At 49.1% G+C, this 21,919-nt stretch overlaps 1 protein-coding gene across 6 annotated transcripts in view; it reads right to left on the bottom strand.

The window, feature by feature from the left end:
• The window catches only part of MYLK (myosin light chain kinase), a 199,522-nt gene that overhangs the window by 27,326 nt on the left and 150,277 nt on the right, over window positions 1-21,919 (bottom strand). For all 6 annotated transcript variants that reach the window (XM_031454585.2, XM_064494510.1, XM_064494515.1 and 3 more), the window contains 7 exons: window positions 20,725-20,775; window positions 19,816-19,943; window positions 17,763-17,916; window positions 11,673-11,975; window positions 4,311-4,343; window positions 4,120-4,213; window positions 2,622-2,825 (listed from right to left, as the gene is read on the bottom strand). In XM_031454585.2, coding sequence (XP_031310445.2) covers window positions 2,622-2,825; window positions 4,120-4,213; window positions 4,311-4,343; window positions 11,673-11,975; window positions 17,763-17,916; window positions 19,816-19,943; window positions 20,725-20,775 — 967 coding nt within the window. The remainder of the gene's footprint in view (window positions 1-2,621; window positions 2,826-4,119; window positions 4,214-4,310; window positions 4,344-11,672; window positions 11,976-17,762; window positions 17,917-19,815; window positions 19,944-20,724; window positions 20,776-21,919) is intronic.

Genomic DNA, 21,919 nt, shown 5'->3' with positions numbered 1-21,919 from the left:
AGCCTTTACCCCCTCAGTGGCCAGGTCTGTTTCAGATGGAGTATAAGTCTGTCCCTCCTTCTTTGGTGGAGTTCCTATCCAGGGGCAAGCTCCTTACCCAAGTGCAGGAGAACCCTCTGGCATCTGTGCATGTAAGACACTCCTGTCCACGGGGGAGGCGTGGGGTGGAGGGATGAAAGCCAGACCAGCTGAAGCCTTCTTATGTTTTCTCCCAGCATTTTCCATCCAGCTTGCCAACTCTCAGTTCCAAGCTAAGTATGGTATTCTGCCCACTGGTGCTGCTGCCTGGCCTTACCCTGGCTTCATTGCCTCCTACCCCTCCCGCACCCTCTCACGAACTTGCTCAAGGTTTGACTCCCAAAGAGAAGACATTTCTTCACATGTCCCCACACGCCCACACTGCCTGGACCAAGCAACCTATTCTATAATACATGTGAAAAGCTGCGGCCCCGGGCTACCATGAGGGTATTATGAGTGAGGCCACAGACAGTGGGCTAAATCTTCCCTAGAAGCAGGCAGGTCAGTTTGAATTTGAGGCTGGAAACTGATTCTAAGATACGAATGGAGATTTTCTTTGAATCTGTGTAAAAGTCCCACAGAATTGCAGGATTCTAGAACCAAAAGGGAGCCTAATGCAAACACCTCTTCTCACTGGAAGGATTTAATAATTACAAAATCACAGCTCAACAGTAATAGAAGCTGACCCCCAGTCTCCTGAACAGTAGGATTTGTTCCATACATCTAGTTGGGTGTTAAAATGCTTATATAATAATTTTAAGTGGAAAAAAAACCAGGATACAAAAAAAAAAAGTCATTGCATCACAGTCCTAAGAATGACTTCCAATTGCAGAGCCCTGTGCCTGACACGCATTATTCCATCTAATCCTCACATTATTCATGGGGTGGTTTATAGCCTCCTTTTACAGATAATAAAACTAACTAGCCTGGCACAGTTGGGTAACTTACTCAAGATCGTGCAACAAGTGGCAGAGCGGGGATTGAAGTGAGGTTTACCAGACTCAAGTCTGTGCTTTTAACCAAGACTGCTTTTCCTCAGGAACATAGACTGAAGGGAAACACACCAAAATATTCACAGAGTGAGGGGAGAGAGTCCCTAGTAAAGCTGGGGATGCCTCACTGGCCTCACCTTTCTTGGGAAAGAACCCCAAGATTTTGACAGAATCCCCTTCAAATTCCTAAGATGCCTGAGGCTTGGGATGAGCAATTCAAGGATGCTGAAGGCAATTTCACAACATCTCTAAAGCTTTCAAATGCACATCCCCTTTGATCCAGCAGTCCCACACTTCTGGGAATTTATCCCACAGACATACACAGGCATGAGAGAAAAGATGTACGGACTAGGTTCCAAACACTGCTTGTTTGCAAAAGCAACAGCCTGGAAACCACCGAAGCCCCTCTCAAAAGAAGACTGAATAAACTGTGGTCTGTGCGTGCGATGAAATGCCAGGGAGCAGGGAGAATGAGCAAGCCCGCTAGCTACTGATACAGGACTCCTTCCAAGAGAAGCTGTTGAACGAAAAGAAGCCAAGTCTAGAATAGTGAGTGCGAGTTATCTCTGGGTTAAAAGGTGGGAAAATATGAATATGAATTACATATACATATAAATAATATATGCTTGTATTTTCATAAAGAAACTTTGGAAGGAGACAAAGAAAACCAGAAAAACTGGTTACCACTGGTGGTGAGAGGAGGTAGGAACGGGGTAAATGGGGGGCAGGGGTAGGGATGGGACTTTTCATTGTGTCTTTTCTTATTTTTTAGATGTGATTGTATCAAAAAAAATTTTAAATTCAGATTAAAGAAAGGAAAGGGAATACTTAAAAAATATACACTCTGGAGGATGCCTGGTTTAATGACTCCAGTCTGTGCGTTTCTGTGTTTATGTATGTATGTGTGTTTGTGTGCATTTGTGTGTGTGTGTGTATTTGTGGGTGTGTCTGTGTGCATGCTGACCAGCAGCTCAGAGATGAGAGAGGTGGAGGGTTGGAACTAGAAGAAACCTGGGGAAGCCTCGGCTGGAGGTCATCTGATCATCCCCCTGCCTCTGTACAACCCAGCTCAGAAAGTGCTACTCTGGTGGGTGAGAGGTCAAGCGAGAACAAACAAGTGTGGACCAGAGGCATGCAGAACAGAGCAGGAGGATGGGAGCAAGGGTTATAGTCCTGCATTCTGAGCTCCCAGCCCTGGGCCACCTTATCTCTCGCAGACTGCTCAGGAAGTCGCTCTGTCTCTCCTCTTCTACTCAAAAGCCACTTCTAGGTCAGAATGTCCTGAACGAAACCAAGGAGCCTAGGGTTAGCCCTGGGCCTCTCACAGGGAGGTGGGGGTGAGAAGGGGGCAGGGCCCTCAAAGACCTGCCAGTTTGTCATGGAAGTGAGCAGCAGGCTGGGGAACGGGGGTCAGGGCCAGCACTGTGCACAGACCGACTGTTCCCAGGAGTCAGCCCCTGGCCGGTCGGGCTGGTGAGCGTCCTGCGTGTCACACCCCTGCCTGCAGCGCTCTCCATCTTGGGGCAGAGGGCGGCATCTGGACAGTGAGGGAGGCGCATGAGGGGCTCCCGGGCTCACAGAGCCTGGGCGGCCCGGCAGCAGGCCACTCACATTTCCAGGACCATGACGATGTTGGCCTTGTCCTCGAAGGCGTCCACGCACTGGACCAGCTTAGGGTGGTGGAGGCAGTTCATGATGCTGATCTCCTGCCGGATGTTCTCCTTCTCTTTCGCTGAATATGCCTTGAAGAATTTCCCTGCCCAGATTTTTCCAGTTTTCTTTTCTACAAGTCGAAAGACCTGTCCAAATTTCCCACTGCGAATGAAGGGGGAGGAGAAAAAAGGCAATTTAGCCAAGCTTTCCGCTGAATTGGTTGGCAAGCCTTCGCCCGTGGGACACATCTGGCCCACCTCTTTTTATAAATAAAGTTTCACAGGAACACAGCCTTGCCCCTTGGCGTGCAGACTGTCTATGGCTGCTTCTGTGTTTCAGTAGCAGAGCAGTAGTTGCAGCGTAGACCGAATGGCCCACAAAACCTAAAATACCCATTATCTGGCCCTTCACAGAAGAAGTTTGCCAGCCCCTGCTCTAGATCAATGGAGTGCATTTCTATTACTCATGAACCTACTCTCCATCACTTGTCAACCTCAGCTGGTGTCCGGCCCCACATGCCCACCCGAACACTGTCCAGTCCTGCTGTTCTTTTAGGACTGTCATCTCCTAAGGCCTAAATCTTGGTGACAGGCTCCTCCTCCTTCCCCCTCAAAGGGACCCATGGTGCCAGGTTAAGGAAGTCCCCCCAACACAGAGAATTTCTGTCTGGTGGCCTTCCTTCTGTGCCACTTCCAGCTCCAGTATCCTGGAGACACTAGGAAGGCCCCTGCTTCCCACTAAAGGGAGAGGGGTGGTGGCGTTCCTCCGCCACAGAGCAGGACCCTTGTACAGGATGCTTGAGGTTGGTGTCACTCCTTGATTTCCCATAAACCCACTGGAAATAAGAGCTGAGCCCCATTCTGTTTTCCTCCCTTATCCATGTTCCCCAGGGAGAGAGAGGCAGTGGGAGGCAGACAGCCTTGGCTGCAGCTGCTGAGGGGCACAGCCTGGAGAGGGCTCAGGGTTGGGGTCTGAGCCCACTGGGGTCTCCACAGCCCAGGAAGAGCCCAAGCAAACAGTGCGGATGAGTTCAGGAAGTGAGAGGTGATGACAGGAGGTGTCTGTCAAGGGCGTGCACTTTCCTGAAGCACTAAAGCCAGAATTGTGGAACAGAGAGCACAGATCAGGCTGGACTGACTTCTTTGGATCAAAGGGAATAGGTCCTAAAGACAGGCCAAGACAGGCCAAGCGCCCTGGGTCATGTCCTGTGTGGCAGACAGGGGCACAGAACAGGCAGAGCTGAGCCTGGGGCTCTAGCAGCTCCTAAGATCCCCAGGCAGGCGATGCTTTCGTGGGTGCTGACAGGTCAACAACCCCTTCTGGTTCTGCAGGCATCTCAGTTTGGGGAACCTGGCAGAACCCAGGAAAGGACAGAAAGAGGAGGCGTGGAATTTCACCGTGGGGCCTGCGCCACCCTCACCCTGGCGGCCGGAAGGCTGGTTCCCACTCCACTTACGATCCTAGTCTCTCTTCGATGTCATAGAAGTCAGATACTTTTTGTTCAGTATTGACTGTGACGGTCCGGTAATCAACCTCAGGCTCCTTCTCATCTGCAGGGTGGAGGTCAGGGTGAGTACGAGCCATCAGACCCCTCCCTCACCCACCTCCACCCCTCACATCTGCCCAGGAGCAGTGGCCAGCACTCACCGTCATCTGACACCTCCACTTCATCCTTTGGCTCTAGGGGAGAGAGGACACGGGTGATAAGTACTGAAGGCCCATCAAGAGCGAAACACGCTGGGAACCTGTCAGGCCTCAGCCTTCCCAGGCACAAGACCACCAAGCCCAGAGCTCTGGGCTTCACCACAGGGTGGGAGGGTCCTCCCTGCAACAGGGCCACATATACACCGGCAGGCCCTGGCCTCCTCGCCCCACCCAGGCCCCTCCTCCACCAGCTCTCCCCGCCATCCCCTCCTCTCTAGCCTCGTGGTCCCCTAGACAGCCCTTCTTCACATCTCTCCTAGTCCCTCTGACTTTCAGAACCTACACACAGCTGTGACTGTCCCTGTCTGCTCCGGTCTAAAAGTCAGCGGCTTATAGTTGTCACTAGTGTCAAATCCATTTATCCATTTACTGAGAACTGCTTCTGGAATTCCAGCCATGTACCAGGTATCCTGCCAGTGATTGTGGGTACACAAAACAAAACACAGATGGCATGATCTTCCTCCTTTCTTGGAGTTTATAATTTGGTTGGAGAGGCAAAAACACATATACTTGAAATACCCATTATGAGTGCTATATAATCAAGCACGTGCTACCACAGTACAAATGGAACAGACAATGGACAAAGTGACACAAAGCGGGGCGAGTGTAAAGTCAGACCAGTTTTTCTAGAAGGAGCCCCTGAGTATCATCTTAAAGGAAATGATGGAACACAGCAGGAGGTGGGTGACATCACACAGGAAGCCAGTGAGTGGTAACAAGGTCTGGCGACGAGGGATGGGAGCAGCCACGCTGGCTGTTCACACAGTTGTGTCAGGAGCAGATTAAGGGACATGAGGGGACAGGCCGGGGTCCAGAGGGACAAACCCACTTCAGAAGTCCAGGCTTTCCTTTGTGCTAGCGTAATTTGTCCCTATAGGACCACTGTGGCTTCTTGACCTTGGCCAAGTGCCTTTCCCTTCCTGGGCCTCAGTCTCCTCGTCTGTGAAAGGAAGGAGCTGTTCTTCCAGGTGATTGCTAGGGTCCCTGGCTAGCTCTGGACGCTTTGTAACATGCTTGGGGCTACTCAGCCGTGATGCGGGCTGTGTCCTGGCTGAGGGTTGGAGCCAAGGGAGGTTTCCTGAAGAGGTAGAAAGAGCAGTGGAAGTCAGAGAGGGAGGACAAGGATTTTTAAAGAGTGTGTATGTGTGTGTGTGTGTGTGTGTGTGTGTGTGAATAAGGCTCGGGGAAATGGTGTGATTTGCTAAAGCTCACAGCAGAGCAAGACTGAGGAAAGGCAGGGGACGGCACGTGGAAGGAAGACAAGAGCAGCTGCGGTGGAGGGCTTGGTCAGACACTGCCCAGCTGGGAGGGAGGGCTTGCGTGGGAGGGGCTGAGCTTTACAAGCTCTGCAAGCTGAATGCTGGCGATGAAGGTGTGGGTCGGGGACAAGCAGCTTGGAACTGTAGACAGTGAGCCTCTCTGTTAGGCTGAGGGCAGAACAAATTACTGAAACCTAAGCAAACAATCTGAGAAAAGTAACACAGTTCCCATACAAGGTAAGTACTCCGTGCTAGAAAAGAGTTTTGAGAGAGTTTATAAGCATATGACCAGGAGCAAGACAAGCTATGATTTGTTTAGCATTCTTAAAATGCTGTTGATGAAGTTTAGTTAGAAAACTAAACATGAGTGGGACTGGGTGGAATATTTGTCACAGAAAGGACAAAGCCATGGAAAGATAAAAAAGGATGAGATGACGGGGACTCTCGGATTAGTGGTGGGGTTCACAGATATTGCCAGGATGTGAGTTTAACTGATTAAGTCTTCTAAATCACATATTTGACAGTTAAGAGTGACACTGTCAAATTCATAGATGACCAGAATGTACCTAAGGGTAACACACCTGGAAGGCAATAATGGAGTCACATGCTCAGGGAGAGCTGAATCCCTCAGACTTCTGGAGTAATAAGCCCTAGGGTTATCTAGTTAGAACCGAATGTGGGAGCCTGGTTCCTCAGCCTACTGCTCTGACCAACAGAATGCTGCCACTGGGGAAATGTGCACTGGTGCAAACAGGTATGAATACTCTGCCCTTGGTAAGAGCCTGCGGTCATGTAATCCTGGAACTCTGGCTGCTGGCAGCCAGGAAGTCTGGATGGACCTGGAGGAGGGATGGGATATTGGAAGGAAGAACTGCTGTATGAAGATGATCAGAAAAGGTTAGTTCTCTCTGGCTGGGAAAGGAGTCTATAGCTAACACGACCGAAAAAAAAAATCACAATAAGTGATTTTCACAAGGGTGAGATTAGGGTTACGAACTTTTACCAACTAAAGAACTATAACTTGGGAGAACCATTTAGTGTCATACCTCACACAGGGTGAAGCCTGTAGGCATTTGGAACTCACATCTCAAGAGCTACCATAAGAACAATAAACAGGTTCAGGAGATGTTTAGGTGCATTCAACAACGGTATTTCAAACAAGGCTTTAAGGGATAAGGGAAGCAGGAGATTCAAGTCAATTCAATAATCATTAATGGAGCACCTGTGGATGCCAGTCACCAGATGGGGCCTCAGAGACAAAAGATTAACGATCATAATCACATTTACTGTCAAGGAGGCCCCATTGTCCTGACTGCTGGTGCCGAGCCGACAGGGGTTCGAGCTGCCTGGACCTTTTTGTTCCTGTGTCCTGGTGTGGAATGACCAGCAGGATGAGAGAGGACAGAGAGGTAGGCTTTCTTGGCCTGGTATCTCTGGGAGGAACTGTCTGTCCTCTCTGAGTGAAAAAGTAGCAGCAATGCTGTGTATGAGGGGCTTTCCAATGACTTAGCCCCCGGGGGCATCTCCCAGGTTGCCAAGAGGGCATGCATTTCTAGAACTGACCTCTCTCCATCACTTTGACATCAGTTAGAAACCGCAGAGCTAGCCTTCATGCCCTCATCCCAAACACCACACCTACCCTCACCTCCCGCCTCTCTCCTTGGCAGTCAAGATGCAGAATGCTTTCCTGATGCTATGGCCGTGGGGAGCCAGCTCAGCCTCAGGGAATCCATGCCCCTCTTCCTGGTCCCTGTTACAGGGCAATTTTTCTCTGTGTGGAACTCAGACCAAGGCTCCAGGCTGAGAAGTCTCCCTTCCTCCTTTTCCTTCTCGTTTGGCCTCCATTCTATCTGGAGGGAAAATGGCCATGAGAGGAGGAGGAGCCCCAGAGGAGTGGAGGAAAGACTGCACTGCATTAGGCAAGCTCTCAGACCATAAAGGGGTAGTAATAAGACAGGGGGCCACTTGGTTTCCACTTTCCACTGAGGTAGGAGCTGGATTGCAGTAGGAGGGACTTCAATGAAACATTTTTAAAAATTTTACACAGAAAAATCTATGAGCGGAATCTAAAAAAAAAAAAAAAAAAAAAAGACACAAATGAACTTATTTACATAGAAAACAAACATGGTTACCGGGGGTAAAGGGAGTGGGAAGGGATAAATTGGGAGTTCAAGATTTGCAGGTACTAACTACTATATATAAAACAGATAAACAAGTTTCTTCTGTATAGCACAGGGAACTACATTCAGTATCTTGTAGTAACCTATAATGAAAAAGAATATGAAAGCGAATATATGCACGTATATGTATGACTGAACTATTATGCTGTACACCAGAAATTGATACAACATTGTCAATTTTGTTGACAATGACTGACCATATTACAATAAATAATTTTTTTAAAAAAGCTATGAGATCCAAGAGCAAGTGGAAGAACTATTTGGAAGACGGTTCTGAGATGTTTCTGCAGACAGATAGGCCGCATCCCTCTGGAGTGGTGTTTGAGAGATGACCAGCTGAGCGCTCTGGCCCTCACACTGCATGTGTCTAGTCGGCTCCCTGGACTGATCTGTCCCTTTGCCCAGCGAGGGGTGCTGCATGCCCAGTGGGTGCTAGAGGGCTCCCCTCCTTGGGGTTGCGCCGGCGCAGCTGCAGCAGCACCAGGTGAGAGGCCGATCTCCGGCCCTTTGCACCCTGTGCCTCTAGGAGTTCTGCACCTCCAACTACCCTCAGGGTTCAAGGAAGCCCCGACTCTGCAAGAAGCTTCTTTCATAGCTGTCTGCTAACAGCGATATAGACTAGAACAGATCAGGCTGAGGAGCAAGGATGGAGCGGATTTAAGAGAGCTGAGTAAATGGAGATCCGGACCTGCCTGGGACGGGGGATGGTGGCTTTGTGGGGGGCTCTGTGCTCTGGTGTGAAGACATTGTGGTGCAGCCGGTGGGAACCCCGACCCCAGCGACCCCTGCAGTGCCTGGAACACAGGAGGGGTGCAGGGCACTCCGTGTGAGTACAGAGTGAGGGCAGGGATGGAACTGAGAGGTCAGGGCAAAGCCCAAAACTAAAGTCGCTGCAGCAGAGGCAGGAGGGCAGTGGTGGCTGTGGGGAAGGTGAGAGCCAATATAAGCTGGGCTTAAAGGAGGGAAGGTTAATTGGCACTGCCTTTTTTGATGATCACCATTCCTCACCTGTGGGGCTCATCAGCGATTCTACAGTTTCTCCTGGGTTTTGCCATAAAGGACCTGGAAGCTCTCCTTTCCAGGTAAGCACATCTCACTGCAATGTTATCTCCTTTTCTGTCACTTTTTCCAAGAGGTGGGGAGTTGTCTTCTTGGACAAAGTGATATGCTAAAAACACACACACTGGAACTTGGCTGCCTGTCCTGGCACCCCCGCTCTCAACTGTCTGCTCCCCACTCTGCTCATGCCAAAGGTGCAAGGAGGTGTCAACAGGCAACCAATGGCAGCTACCCTGTTTCTCCCAGCAGACATCTGTGAGCGGCTAATGGGCAAGAACCCCATGAAAGCAGCAAAGAGGCCATGCAGGGCTGTCCCGGGCCCGGATCTACGATCCACGCCCCCACAGCACGCTACAACTCTCAGGAGCTGCCCTGCAGGTATCCCTAGGACTCACTGGGTAAAGGCCCCCAAGACAGGGCGGCACAGGCAGAACTAAATTTGGTGTGTTTTCCATTGGTATCCTCCAAACTTTCTTTCTGAGGCCCTCATTTACTTTGAAAGTAAAGTTTAATATTTGCTTTCTGCCTAATTTTTAAAATTAAAGAGGGGTATCAAACTGTAATGACAATTTCTATACTCATGATGTCTTGGTTATGTGGTGATTTCAGGACCTGTGCCCCATCCAGCTCCTGGTCCTTTAGCTCTCCTCTCTGCCTCACCCCTATAAGCTCTCCTCTCTCCCAGAGCTCTTTCCCTCAGTGTCCCTCCACCTTCTGCCCTGCCCCCAACCTTTCCTCCATCTTAAATCCACAGCACCCTTCTCTTCAAATGAAACTTCTTGAAGTAGTATTTCATACCCTTGGTCTCTCTTTCTTCCATTTATTCCTTAGCCCCAGGGCAACCATTTCCCACCCTGTAGAAACGCTATGGGCTCTGCTCTGAAAGATCACTGCACATCAAAGGGCTAAATCCAAAAATCTTCCTGAGTCCTCATGTCTTTCTTCTTTGCCACTCACTGCTCCCTGTGTTTCTGCAACACGGCTCCCTCCAGCCCCTTCTTGGTTCTCTCCTCTCAGTCCGTTCTTCTGGTTGCACAGGCTCCTTCATTTCTGTGTCAGTGTTGACTTTCTCTACCACCCTCTGCGTGACCTCATGGCTGCCCCTGGCTTCCACTGCCAATTAAATAGCAAAGACCCCCAAATCTGCAGCTCGAGCTTTAACCTTTCTCCTGAGCTCTAGACTCAGCCATCCAACAGTCTGAAGTCACCACCCCCTTGGAGATCCCTCAGACACCTCAACTTAACAGGACGGATACCAGAACTTCCATGTTCTGTGGGACTCCCTGCTGTCTAACCTCCAAGTCACTGGGAGGCAGCCTGACCTTCTCCATCAGTTTAACCAAAGGAGATCAGACACGGGGTCAGACAGCTTTGGGTTTAAGCTTCAACTCATCGTTTAACAAGCTCTGTGACCCTGAGCAAGTAGCTTCACCCCTCTAAACTTCATTTCTCCTATCTGTAAAATGGGGTAAAAACAATATTTACTTCATCGAATTAGATGCATAAAATAATGTGTCAAGTGCTTAACATATAGCATATAGCAAGTGCTTAATATATATTAACCACCATGAATCATAATAAACCTCTAAAGGGCTCTTGAATTTGTGTTTAGTTACCCAAGCCAGGACCCTGGCAGTAATTTTAAACTCTTCTAACATTCTCCCTCAATACTCTACCCCAAAAGCTTCAGTTCTACCTCCTGAGGCTTTAGTTTATGTCTTTAGCATCCCTCTCCTGGACTACATCACAGAGTCCCAGCTGGCATCTCTCTGACTCCAATTTCATCCCCCTCCTCTACTCCAGTGCTTTTCAACTTCCACATGTATATGAATCCCTGGGGGTGGGGGTGGATTATGTTAAAATGAAGGTTCAGAAGGGACTAGGGGAGTTGGGGGCAGAGAGCCTGCATTTCTAACAAGCTCCCAAGATCCCAAGACTGTTGGTCCAGACCACACCTTGAGTTAGCACAGGTCTACTCTTCCACTAACTCTCTTTCTAAAAACACAGATCTAATCATATCAACCCCCTGCCTGAAAACCTTTGAGAACATCACAACTTTACCTACACTGTCCTTTCAGTCTGGCTTCCTCCCGCTCTGTTTCACGCTGCGTGTGCCCTGGCCACACACGAGAGTCTCAAAATGCCGTGTGTTTCTATCACTTTGTACCTTGACTCCCGCTGTCTCCTCTGAGAGGAATGCCTCTCCCTATCCTCCCTGCCTCTTGGAATCCCATTCTTTTTTCCAAGACTCAGCACAAGTATCACGTCTAGGAAGACTTTCCCAACCTTCATGGCAAAATTACTCCTGCTTTTTGCTGTGTCTCCACAATTTTTTATACTGCTAATAACAGGATGTAGCACATCTCATTAGTTAGCTGTCTACACAGCTGCCCCCCTACTTATATTTTAAGCTTCTTGTTTCATCTGTCTTTGCATCCCAGGAATCTGACACTGAATAGACCCTCAAATATGAGTGCAAGAGGAGGGAAGCAGTGGTGGGGAGGATGTTAGATCTGTAGGTCTACCTGAGCTCCTGCCTTCCCAGACTGTGATCTGATGAACACACCATCGCCCCCTGGTGGCAGTGTACTAAAATTGCTGGTTCAGAGCTTTTTGAAAGATCATGTGGACATCCTTTAAAGCATGGATCACATCACAACCTTGGTAATCAAGATCCCAATAGACTCTACCAGTCATCGCTGATATCTTGCCAGTTCCCCTGTACCCCTCTCCGTACAGGTTTCTGCACACACAAGGTAAGTCACACGCATTTATCGCAAGCCAATGGTGAAGGGGAGGCAGCCTACCCTCAGGTTTCTCTCCCACCGCTGTGAGTTCAGACTCCTGGCTCGGCTCACTGGTTCCATACACGTTGATTGCACGCACGCGGAACTTATACTCTCGGTCAGGCAGCAGATCCTGGACGTTAAAAGAGGTGCTACGGCATGTGGCTAGTTCCGTCCACTTCTTGTCCACTGAGTCCCAGATCTCAACGCTGTAGGACAGTACAGCGCTGCCCCCATCATACGACGAACCATACCAGGACAGGGTCAGCGAGGAGCTACGGATGTCAGAGGCACAAGGCGTGCCTGCTGGGGGGTCCGGCTTGTCTGGGGAGAGAGAAGCACAACATCACCCAACTCTGCTGAATTGCAGGGAGAGCAGGTTTTTGAACTAGCTCTGTTGTTGGAGAGAGGCCTGGAGAGTGGGAGCTGTGGTCCCTGGTCCCAGCTCTCTCTTCCTCATCCACACGGTCACACCTGTGTACACACCTGCCTATATGGAAAGCCCCACAAATACCTATTTGCTGGGAAAAAATCCTCTCTTTTGGCTAGTTTCCAGTCTACAAGTCATAATTTCCTGTGCTCTGCCCAAGTCATAAACATATTTCTCAGAGTGAACAAATCTAAGAAGCTGCCCAGAAAGCGTGGACTTCTTCCCATCAAAAATACGTTTTGAGAGAGAGTTCAGTGTGTGTATGTGTGTATGTCTCCTTCAGGCCTGAGGCCAGTAATCTGTGACGTAAGTAGGGGTCAGTCTCCACTTTCTCTGGGACCCGGGAAATGCACGCTCCACTGAGAGGCAGCCCAGCGCAGTGAGCTCTGAAGTCACACGTCTGGGTTTAAACACTCCTCGGCCCCCATTCACTACTTCTTAACCTCTTTGTGCCTCAGTCTCCTTGTCTGTAAAATGTGGATGATAATAACACTGGATTACAGGGCTGTTGGGGGAAGTTCTCAGAAAATCGACTGGCTTGACTAGCCTTTACTGTCATCATTATTGCAGGAGTTTATTTCTAACTTTATAATATATAAAAAGTTACTCCAGCCCTACCTCTTTCATCCTGCTAGGACTGGTATAAAATGAGATAGAGAATTTAAGAAGCAAACCACAGTAGCCAATCACAACCATCCCTGACTAAGGACTGGAAAACGAGCTGAGGACACAGACTAGGAGCAGCCCGTTTGGCCAACCATCTTCCCATTCAGACCAGTAATGCCAAGAACCAGTAAGGCTGCCAACTTCAAGGCAAATCATGGCAGCCAGTTAATGAGGTGCTGGAGTTTTGCCAATTTTGTCAGCTGCTCATCTGAAAAAAATTCTCCAATTTTTCAGATTTAGTCTCTGCTGGTGATTGGCTTAGTTACAGATACTGGTGTTCAGTAACACTCCTCCAAGGCACTGTGAGGTGTATAGTTCCCCAAACTAGCTATGAAAACCATAGTTTTATGCTCTGTGAATTTATAAGCTGTGTAAATTCCAGCAAATTCCTTAGCTTCCAAGGCTACTTTGTTTGTCTTTTTCATTTGGAAAATGGTGCTAATATATATCTACCTCTTAGGGGTTTTGCAAGCTTCAAATAAACAAACCCAGGTAAAGTACTGAACTCCTACGCTCCTACCCCTCAACAAGGCAGGAAGGCAAAAGAAAATTCCTGCAAATGACCTGAGCAAATGGGAAGAGAAAACCCATTCTGCCTGCATATGTGTGTACATACATCTATATCCACACATACACACACACACACACCTATACACACATACACATATATACACACACATACCTACACACACATACACATGTACATACACACATACCTATACACATGCACACACATACACCTACACCTATACACATGCATGCATATACACATATATACATACACCTATACACTTAGGCAGATGCATACACATACCCACACATACACATACATATACACATATATGTATACACACGTACATCTACATCTACACATACGTACACCTATACACACATACGTATATATATCTCTACACACATACCTACACATACATTTACATACACATGTACATATTCATTCTCCGGCCTCCCCCAAGCCCTGCTGCTTCTACATTCCAGCCAAGAGTGCACTGCCCGGAAACGATCCATCCCCTGAAACCCAAGCAGCCTGGGCTGACTCGCCCGGGAATGACTCTGGGATTGTGACAGCCACTCCCCACCAGAGGCAGTCACTCTGGAAGCCTCCTGTGATGGAACCACTTTCACTGGTTGGTATGTTCTCTCAGAAAAACTGTTTGTTCTAGAAGATATATTGGTCTTTTTAGAAACATTTCTGGTGTTGGCTAAGATGTTTATTACTCTAAACTCTCTTATAAGCAAGTGGTTCAAGTCCTCTCAGGACCCAGCTGAGGAAGTAAAAAGGCTTAAAGAAGGAGGAAGGACAGACTCCTTGCCTCCCTCAAAGGAAAATGTCTGATTGGACACGTTTAGAGTCCTGTAGTTTGAGCAACGAATACAGATATGCTCCACTGACTGACAGTCTCCCCTCCTGCTTTGGTCAAGAAAAGAAAACCTTGAGAAATGGGCATTTCAGAAGAGGTACTATTAATCCCCTACCCTGTTCAAAATGTCTCTTGGCTGAAAGAGAGAGAACTGACACAGGACACGTGTCACAACCTGTAGCACAAGAGAAGATGCAAAATTTGGGGAGGGCGAAATTGACTTCAGGTTTGAAGTCAAATGAGGTTAGAACCCCCACTGCCCATGCTTGCACAGGGAGCCATGGGCTGTGCCTGATGCTTTCTGTTCTTTCCAACCTATGGAGCCCCACCCAGAGGCTGGACGAGCCAGGAAAGAAAAACCTCAGGACAGAACAGACATCCTCAGAACAGAGCCTCCCCTCTATGCCGAAGACACAGATGCACTTGGTCAGGGAGGGAGGCCTGGGCATGGCCTGGGCATCGCCTGGCAAAGGCCAGGTGGGTTCAGTGTCTGGGGCCTCAAGCTCTCCGCTTCCTTAGAATTCTCCCATGGCTCCCTGGAGACTTGACTAACAGAATGGGAAACGCTGAGTCTGAGAAAAGGGTCTGCACCAGCTCCAGGATTTTCGATTCAGCAAATGTTCTCACTCCTGGGAAAACAGAGGATCTCACATCTAATGCTTCTCCCAGGAGGAACCGCCCTGGCCGTCTTTGCGCCTGTGCACTTGGAGATGATCTGTAGCTGAGCCTGACCCCTCCTGGACCTCCCTTCACTGGCACTGTGGCAGCCGCCTGCAGCTTTTAGAGAATGGCAGGGCTGCAAGGGCCCCCAGGTTGTCCACCTGGGTAATCCCGGCCCTCGAAAGCTAAGGCACCTTGTTTACCAAGAATACCCAGCTGGCAGAGCCAAAAGGAGATTCTAAAACGTCTCCAGACCCTCAGTCTGGGGGCCTGTTACATTCCAGGCTACGAGGCCGAATAAGATCAAGAATACATCTTGCTTAAGACCAAGCCGAGCGTTATGAAGGGAAACTGCCCTTAAAAATCACGCAAGTTCCAAGTTCAGACAGTACTGGGGGACTACTGGGTGTCTGGGTTCTCTCTCCTTTGTTTTTCTTTTTTAAAGTTGTGCCAGAAAGTCAGATAGTCAGACAGTTGCACGAAGGAACTCATCTGGGTCGAGCTGCTCTCTCCTGCCAGAGCGGCCCCTCCCTCACTGCTCTGAAGCTGAGGCTAGGGGCTCTCTGAGTGTCACAAACCCCTGCACTGCTTTTTAAAACAGAATAATCATAGTGAGCCTTCAAAATAGCTAAACACCACTCATTTAAACTAACTGAGGGAAAGGCTCATTTTTATGATCATTTTTAAAACTGGAGTCCTAGACTATCTGAAAAAAAAGGGGTTGTTTAAAGAACATACAAAAAGAGAAGCTTACTGCTAACGTTAAGCTGGCTTTATTTAGCTGGCTGATACGTGGATGCTTCCAAAGTGCTTGAAACTGTCCAGAGTAGGCCAAATAATTCCTGTTTTGTCTCATTTACATTTTACATCTACTTCATCAACCCTGATCCAATCATACGCAGATGTCCCTAGAGACGTGCAGGTAAATCTGGGCTTAATCCAGGTTTACTGGGGGCTGATTCTAAATCCACAGGCTCTGAATGAGTGTGGCTTTGCTGTATCCATCAATGTGAGTCCTCATTTTATTGAGCAGTTCTATTCTTAGCTCTCCGAGGGGGAGGCAGACAGAGAGCCCCTGCCCTCCATTCCATTCCCCTCCCAGGACCGGCATTTAACATGCTGCTCCTGCCAGCTGGCGGGCAGCCACACCAATGGCCCTGTCAGCACTGGCCGAGGAGAATGAGAAACTAAACCATAAAAGGCCACAACTGCAGCCCGTGTGGTGGTGATGGGGGAGGGGAGCGGGTGGCACCATGCAGAGCGGCCCCAGTCGGGGCAGGGGGCACTGGTTGCAGCAAAGCAGTTGCAAGAAGTTGACCCCAAAGATCCCCCACTGTGGGCAGATGAGAGAGGGCGCCAAGGAAAGCTGGAAACCGATGCCTACTAACGGGTGGGGGTGTGGCGCCAAATCAGTGCTTCAGGTACAAGTCCAAGTGCAAAGGCAAACTAGATCACTAGCACCAAACCCTACCCCCCAAAATGTTCCTGACTCCTCGGGGGAACTGATTAAAATAAGCATCCGGAGCCACCAGAGAGAGATCTAAGGGAACAAGGGTCCCTCCTGGTTGTTACAGATGAGCAACCTACGCCCTGAGCACTTGGTCCGCTGGCCTTCCAGAGTTAAAACTCCTGACCTAAGGAGCCTAAAGAAAGATCAGTGGACACCAGGTGAAAGGCTTTGGTGTGCACCTCACATGAAGGCCCGTAAGTGCAGTAGGACTGGCCTGCCATCCATCTGCTGCTCCTTCCCTGTCCTGAACGCCTGCCACCTGGGGGGACAGCGGGCTGAGCACGACAGTGGGAGACCAGTTAGAAAGCTAGTTTGATATTTCAGGAGACAGTTGACCAGGGCATGAAAAACACACAGTGACTGGGATGGAGAGGAAAAAGTGAACCTGATAATCAGTCTGGAGACAGACTCTGAACTCAAAACTGGGATGGAGGAGACAAGAAAAAGGGAGTGGGTTTGGATTAGGAGGGCGCAGTGACCTCAGAAAGGTCACTCCAGCAGCCTAATGGGGCTTGGAAGCGAGGCCACAGGGAGCTGAAGATTGTTGCCAGGGAGGTGAAGAAGCAGACTCAACGCAGAGACTGACACTTTCAGAGGGTTTGGCCATGAGGACAGAGCAAGAGAGAGGCAAGGGTGACCAAAGTGAGCCGCAATACTGCAGGAGTTATGCCTGCCTGCGTGCTTAGTGAAGATGGGAGAGCGCTGTCAACATTTCTGGGAGAAATAGGGGGGGAAATTGAAGAGAAGAGGGGTCACGCGGAGCCCTCAAGAACTTGGGATCCAGAGCACAGAAGAAAGGTGGGCCACGCCTAGAGCCTGGAGGGTGGAGTCAGCAGGGGACAGGTAGAGAGACAATTGAAGGTTTGGGGCCACAAATATTTGTCATGGAAACAGGATGTCTCCTATTTCTCAGAGCGCTGAGAGGCCAAGGCCTGCAGGTGGGGCAGTCCGAGGAATGGCTACCACAGAGTGTGGGAGAGGGCCCTGACCTGCGCAGACGCCTCAGCTGAGCCTGGACATTGATGGAGTCCAGCACTGAGTCTATGGGTGGGTGTGATCTTCCTGCTGTAACCCCAAACTCAGGCACAGCAGCAATGAAGTTCAAAGGCAGCACTGATTCAAGGTGGGGGTTTGCAAGGGGCTGGGGTGGGGGCAGGTAGTGGAGCAGAGGGAGAGGGAGTCACAGGTGCTGGCTGGAGAGAGCCAGGGCAGCAGAGCTCAGGCTCTCCAAAGGCTGGAAAGGGAAGCCGGGAGGAGATTCATAGGAAGAGGAAAACGCTATGTGTGCAAGGTCTGAAATTCTCGACGAGCACGCAGGGCAGCGACAGTGTGAGAGCCGGGAGCCAGAGAGCTGGGAGGATGGGAGGCTGTGGGCAGAGGGAACCCATGCTGAAGGAGCTGCCCCAGGAGGCGAGGTCCCGAGGTCCGGCGCCCCGCCCTCCGGGCCGCCCCATCCCGAGACTCACCCACCACGGTGAGATTGACCTGGGCCTGCCTGCTGCCCAGCTTGTTCTCCACCAGCAGAGTGTAGCAGCCACAGTGCTCCTGGCACGCTGCCCGGATGGTGAGCTTGCTGCCGTTCTCGCTGTTCTCCACCTTGATGTGCTCACTCTCCTGGATCTGAGGGCAGAGAGCGGGGCAGGCACTGGAGACGGAAGCCAGCAGAGGAGGGGGCTCTGACCCACAGTCCCCACTCCCTACGGGGTGCAGCTGCACAAGCTGTGTGGGGCTGGTCTTGTCTGGACTCTAAGGGCCCTCCTCTCCTGCACCCAGAGCCAAGCTGTCCTGACAGGGTCCAGGTCTGGGGCAGGCAGGGAGGTGCTGAGCAGGGTCTGGGGGTCAGGACACGAGCTATGCCTCCACTTGCTGCTCCAGACCTAAGTGAGGAACACACTGCTCTGGGATGAGATTGTGGGAGAAAACATTTGGTTAAAGTCACTTACAAAGCCCACCCAACAGGTGTGGCTCTTTTGTGCTGTTAAATCCCAGTCACCAGCCACATGTGGCTATTTAAATTTTAATTAGTTGAGTGGAAACAACCCAAATATCCATGGACAGATGAACAGATAAACAAAATGTGGTATATCCAGACAATGGAATATTATTTGGTCATAAAAAGGAATGAAGTATGGTTCATGTTACAACATGGATGAGCCCCGAAAACATTATGCTAAGTAAAAAAACCCCAAACACAAAAGAACATATATAATTCCGTTTATATGAAATGTGCAGAACAGGAAAATCCACAGGGGCAGACAGTAGGCTGCAGGTTGCCAGGGTCTGTAGGGAGAGGAGAAATGGCTGCCAATGGGTCTGGGATTTCTTTTTGAGGTGATAAAAACCATTCCAGAATTAGAAAACTGTTATGGTTGCACAACCTTGTGAATACATGCACACTTTAAAAGGGTGAATTTTATGGTGTATAAATTATATCAACAAAGCTGTTATGACAATTTTTAATTCATTGACATCTAAAATTCAGCTCCTCAGTTGCACTAGTCACACTTCATGTGATCAGTAGCCCCATGTGTTCAGTGGCCACCATACTGGATGACGGATATAGAACAGCTCCATCACTACAGAAAGTTCTGTTGGATGGAGCTGGGACTTGGCTAAACATCTCTGAGAAGGGTTGAGATTCCATCTTACTTCAGACACCATGAGCCTAGACAAAACCCAACCAAACATGCTTTGGGATGAGGCCAGACCCTCTTCTTCATCTTTTGGACCCAGCTCTTCCTTACCCCCCAGTACTAGCCTCCCACCTCTGGGCCTTATGACAACTTGAATGAGTTGGAAATAGAGCAACAGAGGTCTTGGAAGAAAGCTTCACACCTTTTGGGGGGTTCCTGATCCAGTGCCAGCCCACCGTTCTGGGGTCACATGAGGCACGTGGGCACACACTACCAGTGTGGGACAGGAGAATGACAGGCTCCCCAAGTTCTTTTAAAAGCTGGTCATTTGGAAATTCAAGCATTTCCCCACAGGACTGTTGTGATAAATAGGAGTTAGATTTCTGGGTCAATTAAGCCAAAATTCTGTTTAATGTATATTTTATCTACTCAAATACTCAGATTCACTTTTATATCTAAAGCACGTGGTTAAGTTTAAGTGGTTATTACAGATAGGGTTCAGTGAGCTGACACAAAATCACAGAGAGCTCAAGGTCTGAGAGGTCATTTAGGTCACTGGTTCAATTTTCCTGACTCTGAGTAGGATTCTAGCCAGAGATAATAAAATCAGGTGGGGGCCATGGGTGTTTTATATTTCTTCCTTCATACTTCTCTCTATCACACAAATTGTCTATAAGGCAGGTATCCTTGGTAGATGCGGAAGAAAGGTTATTAAGAACTCAGACTTGGTGGGTGGGTGGCAGATGGGTGAGGGGTCTCTCCCACCTCCGTGGCCCCTGTGATGAGCAGTCATGCTGCCTCCATCCCAGCACTTCTCACCCCTTTCGTCCCAGAGTGGATCTGGATTTTGGGAGGGTTGATCTCAGGTTACTGCCCTGTTACTGACCTGCTTGCGGAACTTCATCCAGGTGTAGGTGATGGGCTGGGTGCCTGCCACTCTCCCACACAGCTCCACCGGCTCTCCTGCGCGCACCTTTTGGTCCTCGGGAAACTGGATGATCTGAGGGGGCATGGCTGGGGGAGGACAAGTGACAGCATGAGCTCCGAGGAGGAGGGAGCCCCAGACATTCTGATCTTATTGGACGCTGCAGTCCACATTCGTCTGCTGCTCTTCCCTCGCCTTCGGGAACCTTCAGAGTAAGGTGGAGGGCAGCGACTGCTGCTCCAGAACACCTGAGCTGAGGGACCTGCTAGGTTTGTTGGTCTCTTGATCCTGATTCCTTCAAAAGTGGCCCACAAATGTACACGGCATAATTCTCCACTTGTTGGTTGCTTGGAATCTGTGCCTTACCCTAATTTTTAAAATCTATGCCCTAACTCCTTTATTAAGAAACACCGTGCCTTCTAACCTCCAGGTCACTCTGGCTGATAGGCTCAATATGGTTCACATCCTTAAATGTCCTTCTGTGGAAAGCAGACAAGGCTCTTTAGGACAGGAACATGCAGAGCAGAGCATTAAAATAGCACAAAGTGGATCATCTCCATACGGGGCAGACTGGGAGGACAGAGGGTCAAGTAGAGTTTTGAAGAAGGGATGAGAAAGTCACTAGCATCTCTCCCACGTGATGCTGTCCATACAAGGGAAGCAGGAGAAAAGACAAGTAGAGGAAGAGGGTCAGGGACCAAGGTGTACAGAGGCTCTCAGGGAAAATTCAGCCTGAATAAGCAGAGCTTGAACCAGGAGCGGGGGCGGTCTCCCGAGACCATATCCCCAGTAGCCCGTCTAGGAGAGCAAAGAAACAACGCCTCATGGCAGACGACTCCCTTGCCCCTAAATGTTGCTGTGGCCAATTACCTGCCTTTGGAGGCGTCTTGGGGGCAGGTTTCTTTTTCACAGTTGCATCACCTGAAACAAAGATGTTCACAGGTTATTGTCAGTTCTGTCTGGTCACAAAGCTCCTGAACCCTAGGAGGGCACAGTCTTGCCCACTGGCCCCTCATCCAGACAGAGCCCCCACTTGAATATATCTTTCTAGAGATCTCACAGTTTCACATGGACAACCTCACAAGCAAATGAATATTGCTTCTCAGGGGGGCTTCTGGAGGGAGGTCCATGGAGCCTCCATTGAGATAAAAACTCTTAAAAATGCTTAACCTTCCACCATCCATGTCAATGGGGATAACCCCGAACTCACTACTGCTTCTCTTACCCTGGCTTTCAGGAAACTCAGAAGGGAAATTATGTTAGATAATCCAACTAAATTTAGCCTTTGGTGTGGATCCAAGGGTCTCGGGCTTCCTTTGGGTCACAGGCTATGGACCGGTGGCTTTTCATTTTTTTTAAAGTTTGCTGAATGGATCAATGAATGAATGAACAAATGAATGAACCAACCAATGGTCTCCTCCATTCTTACCCCTATGTTTCCCAAATAACTCAAGTAAGAAAAATAACCCAAATCGACCAGTTTCACAGCACAAACTTACTCATTTGTTTAAATTGCAATATGGCAAATATGCAAAAATATATTTAGCTATCTTCATGGCTTGTTTTCATATTTCTTTCAGGTCCTTGTTCAAAAGTCATCTAACCTACTTATCCGAGTGAAATGAAAACCTACATGCACACAAACACCTGCATGTGAATGTTTGTAGTGGGTTCATTTGTAATTTCCAAACATAGAGGTTATCCAAATGTCCCTCGACTGGAGAACGGACGAACTGTGGTACGTTCATACAATGAAATACTACTTACTCATCAACAGAAAGGACCAAGCTTCTGGTGAACACACAAATGAGTCTCAGTGAGCCAGCTTTCTCTTCTGCCGAGAGAAGCCAGACTCAAAGGCTATGTACTGCATAATTCTATTTATAGAACATTTTAGAAAAGGAAAAACTGTAGGGTCAGAGAAAAGGTGGGTGGAGGATACTGACTACTGAGGGGCACAAGGACATGTTTTAAGGTGACAGAACCATATCTTGGTTGTGGTGGGAGTTACATGACTTCGCATTTGTCAAGGCTCACGGAACTGTGCACTAGAACAGGTGAATTT

Source organism: Camelus dromedarius, chromosome 2 (genome assembly GCF_036321535.1).
Source record: "Camelus dromedarius isolate mCamDro1 chromosome 2, mCamDro1.pat, whole genome shotgun sequence".
Classification (NCBI taxonomy): Eukaryota; Metazoa; Chordata; class Mammalia; order Artiodactyla; family Camelidae; genus Camelus; species Camelus dromedarius.
This window is presented reverse-complemented; position numbering and strand designations above follow the sequence as displayed.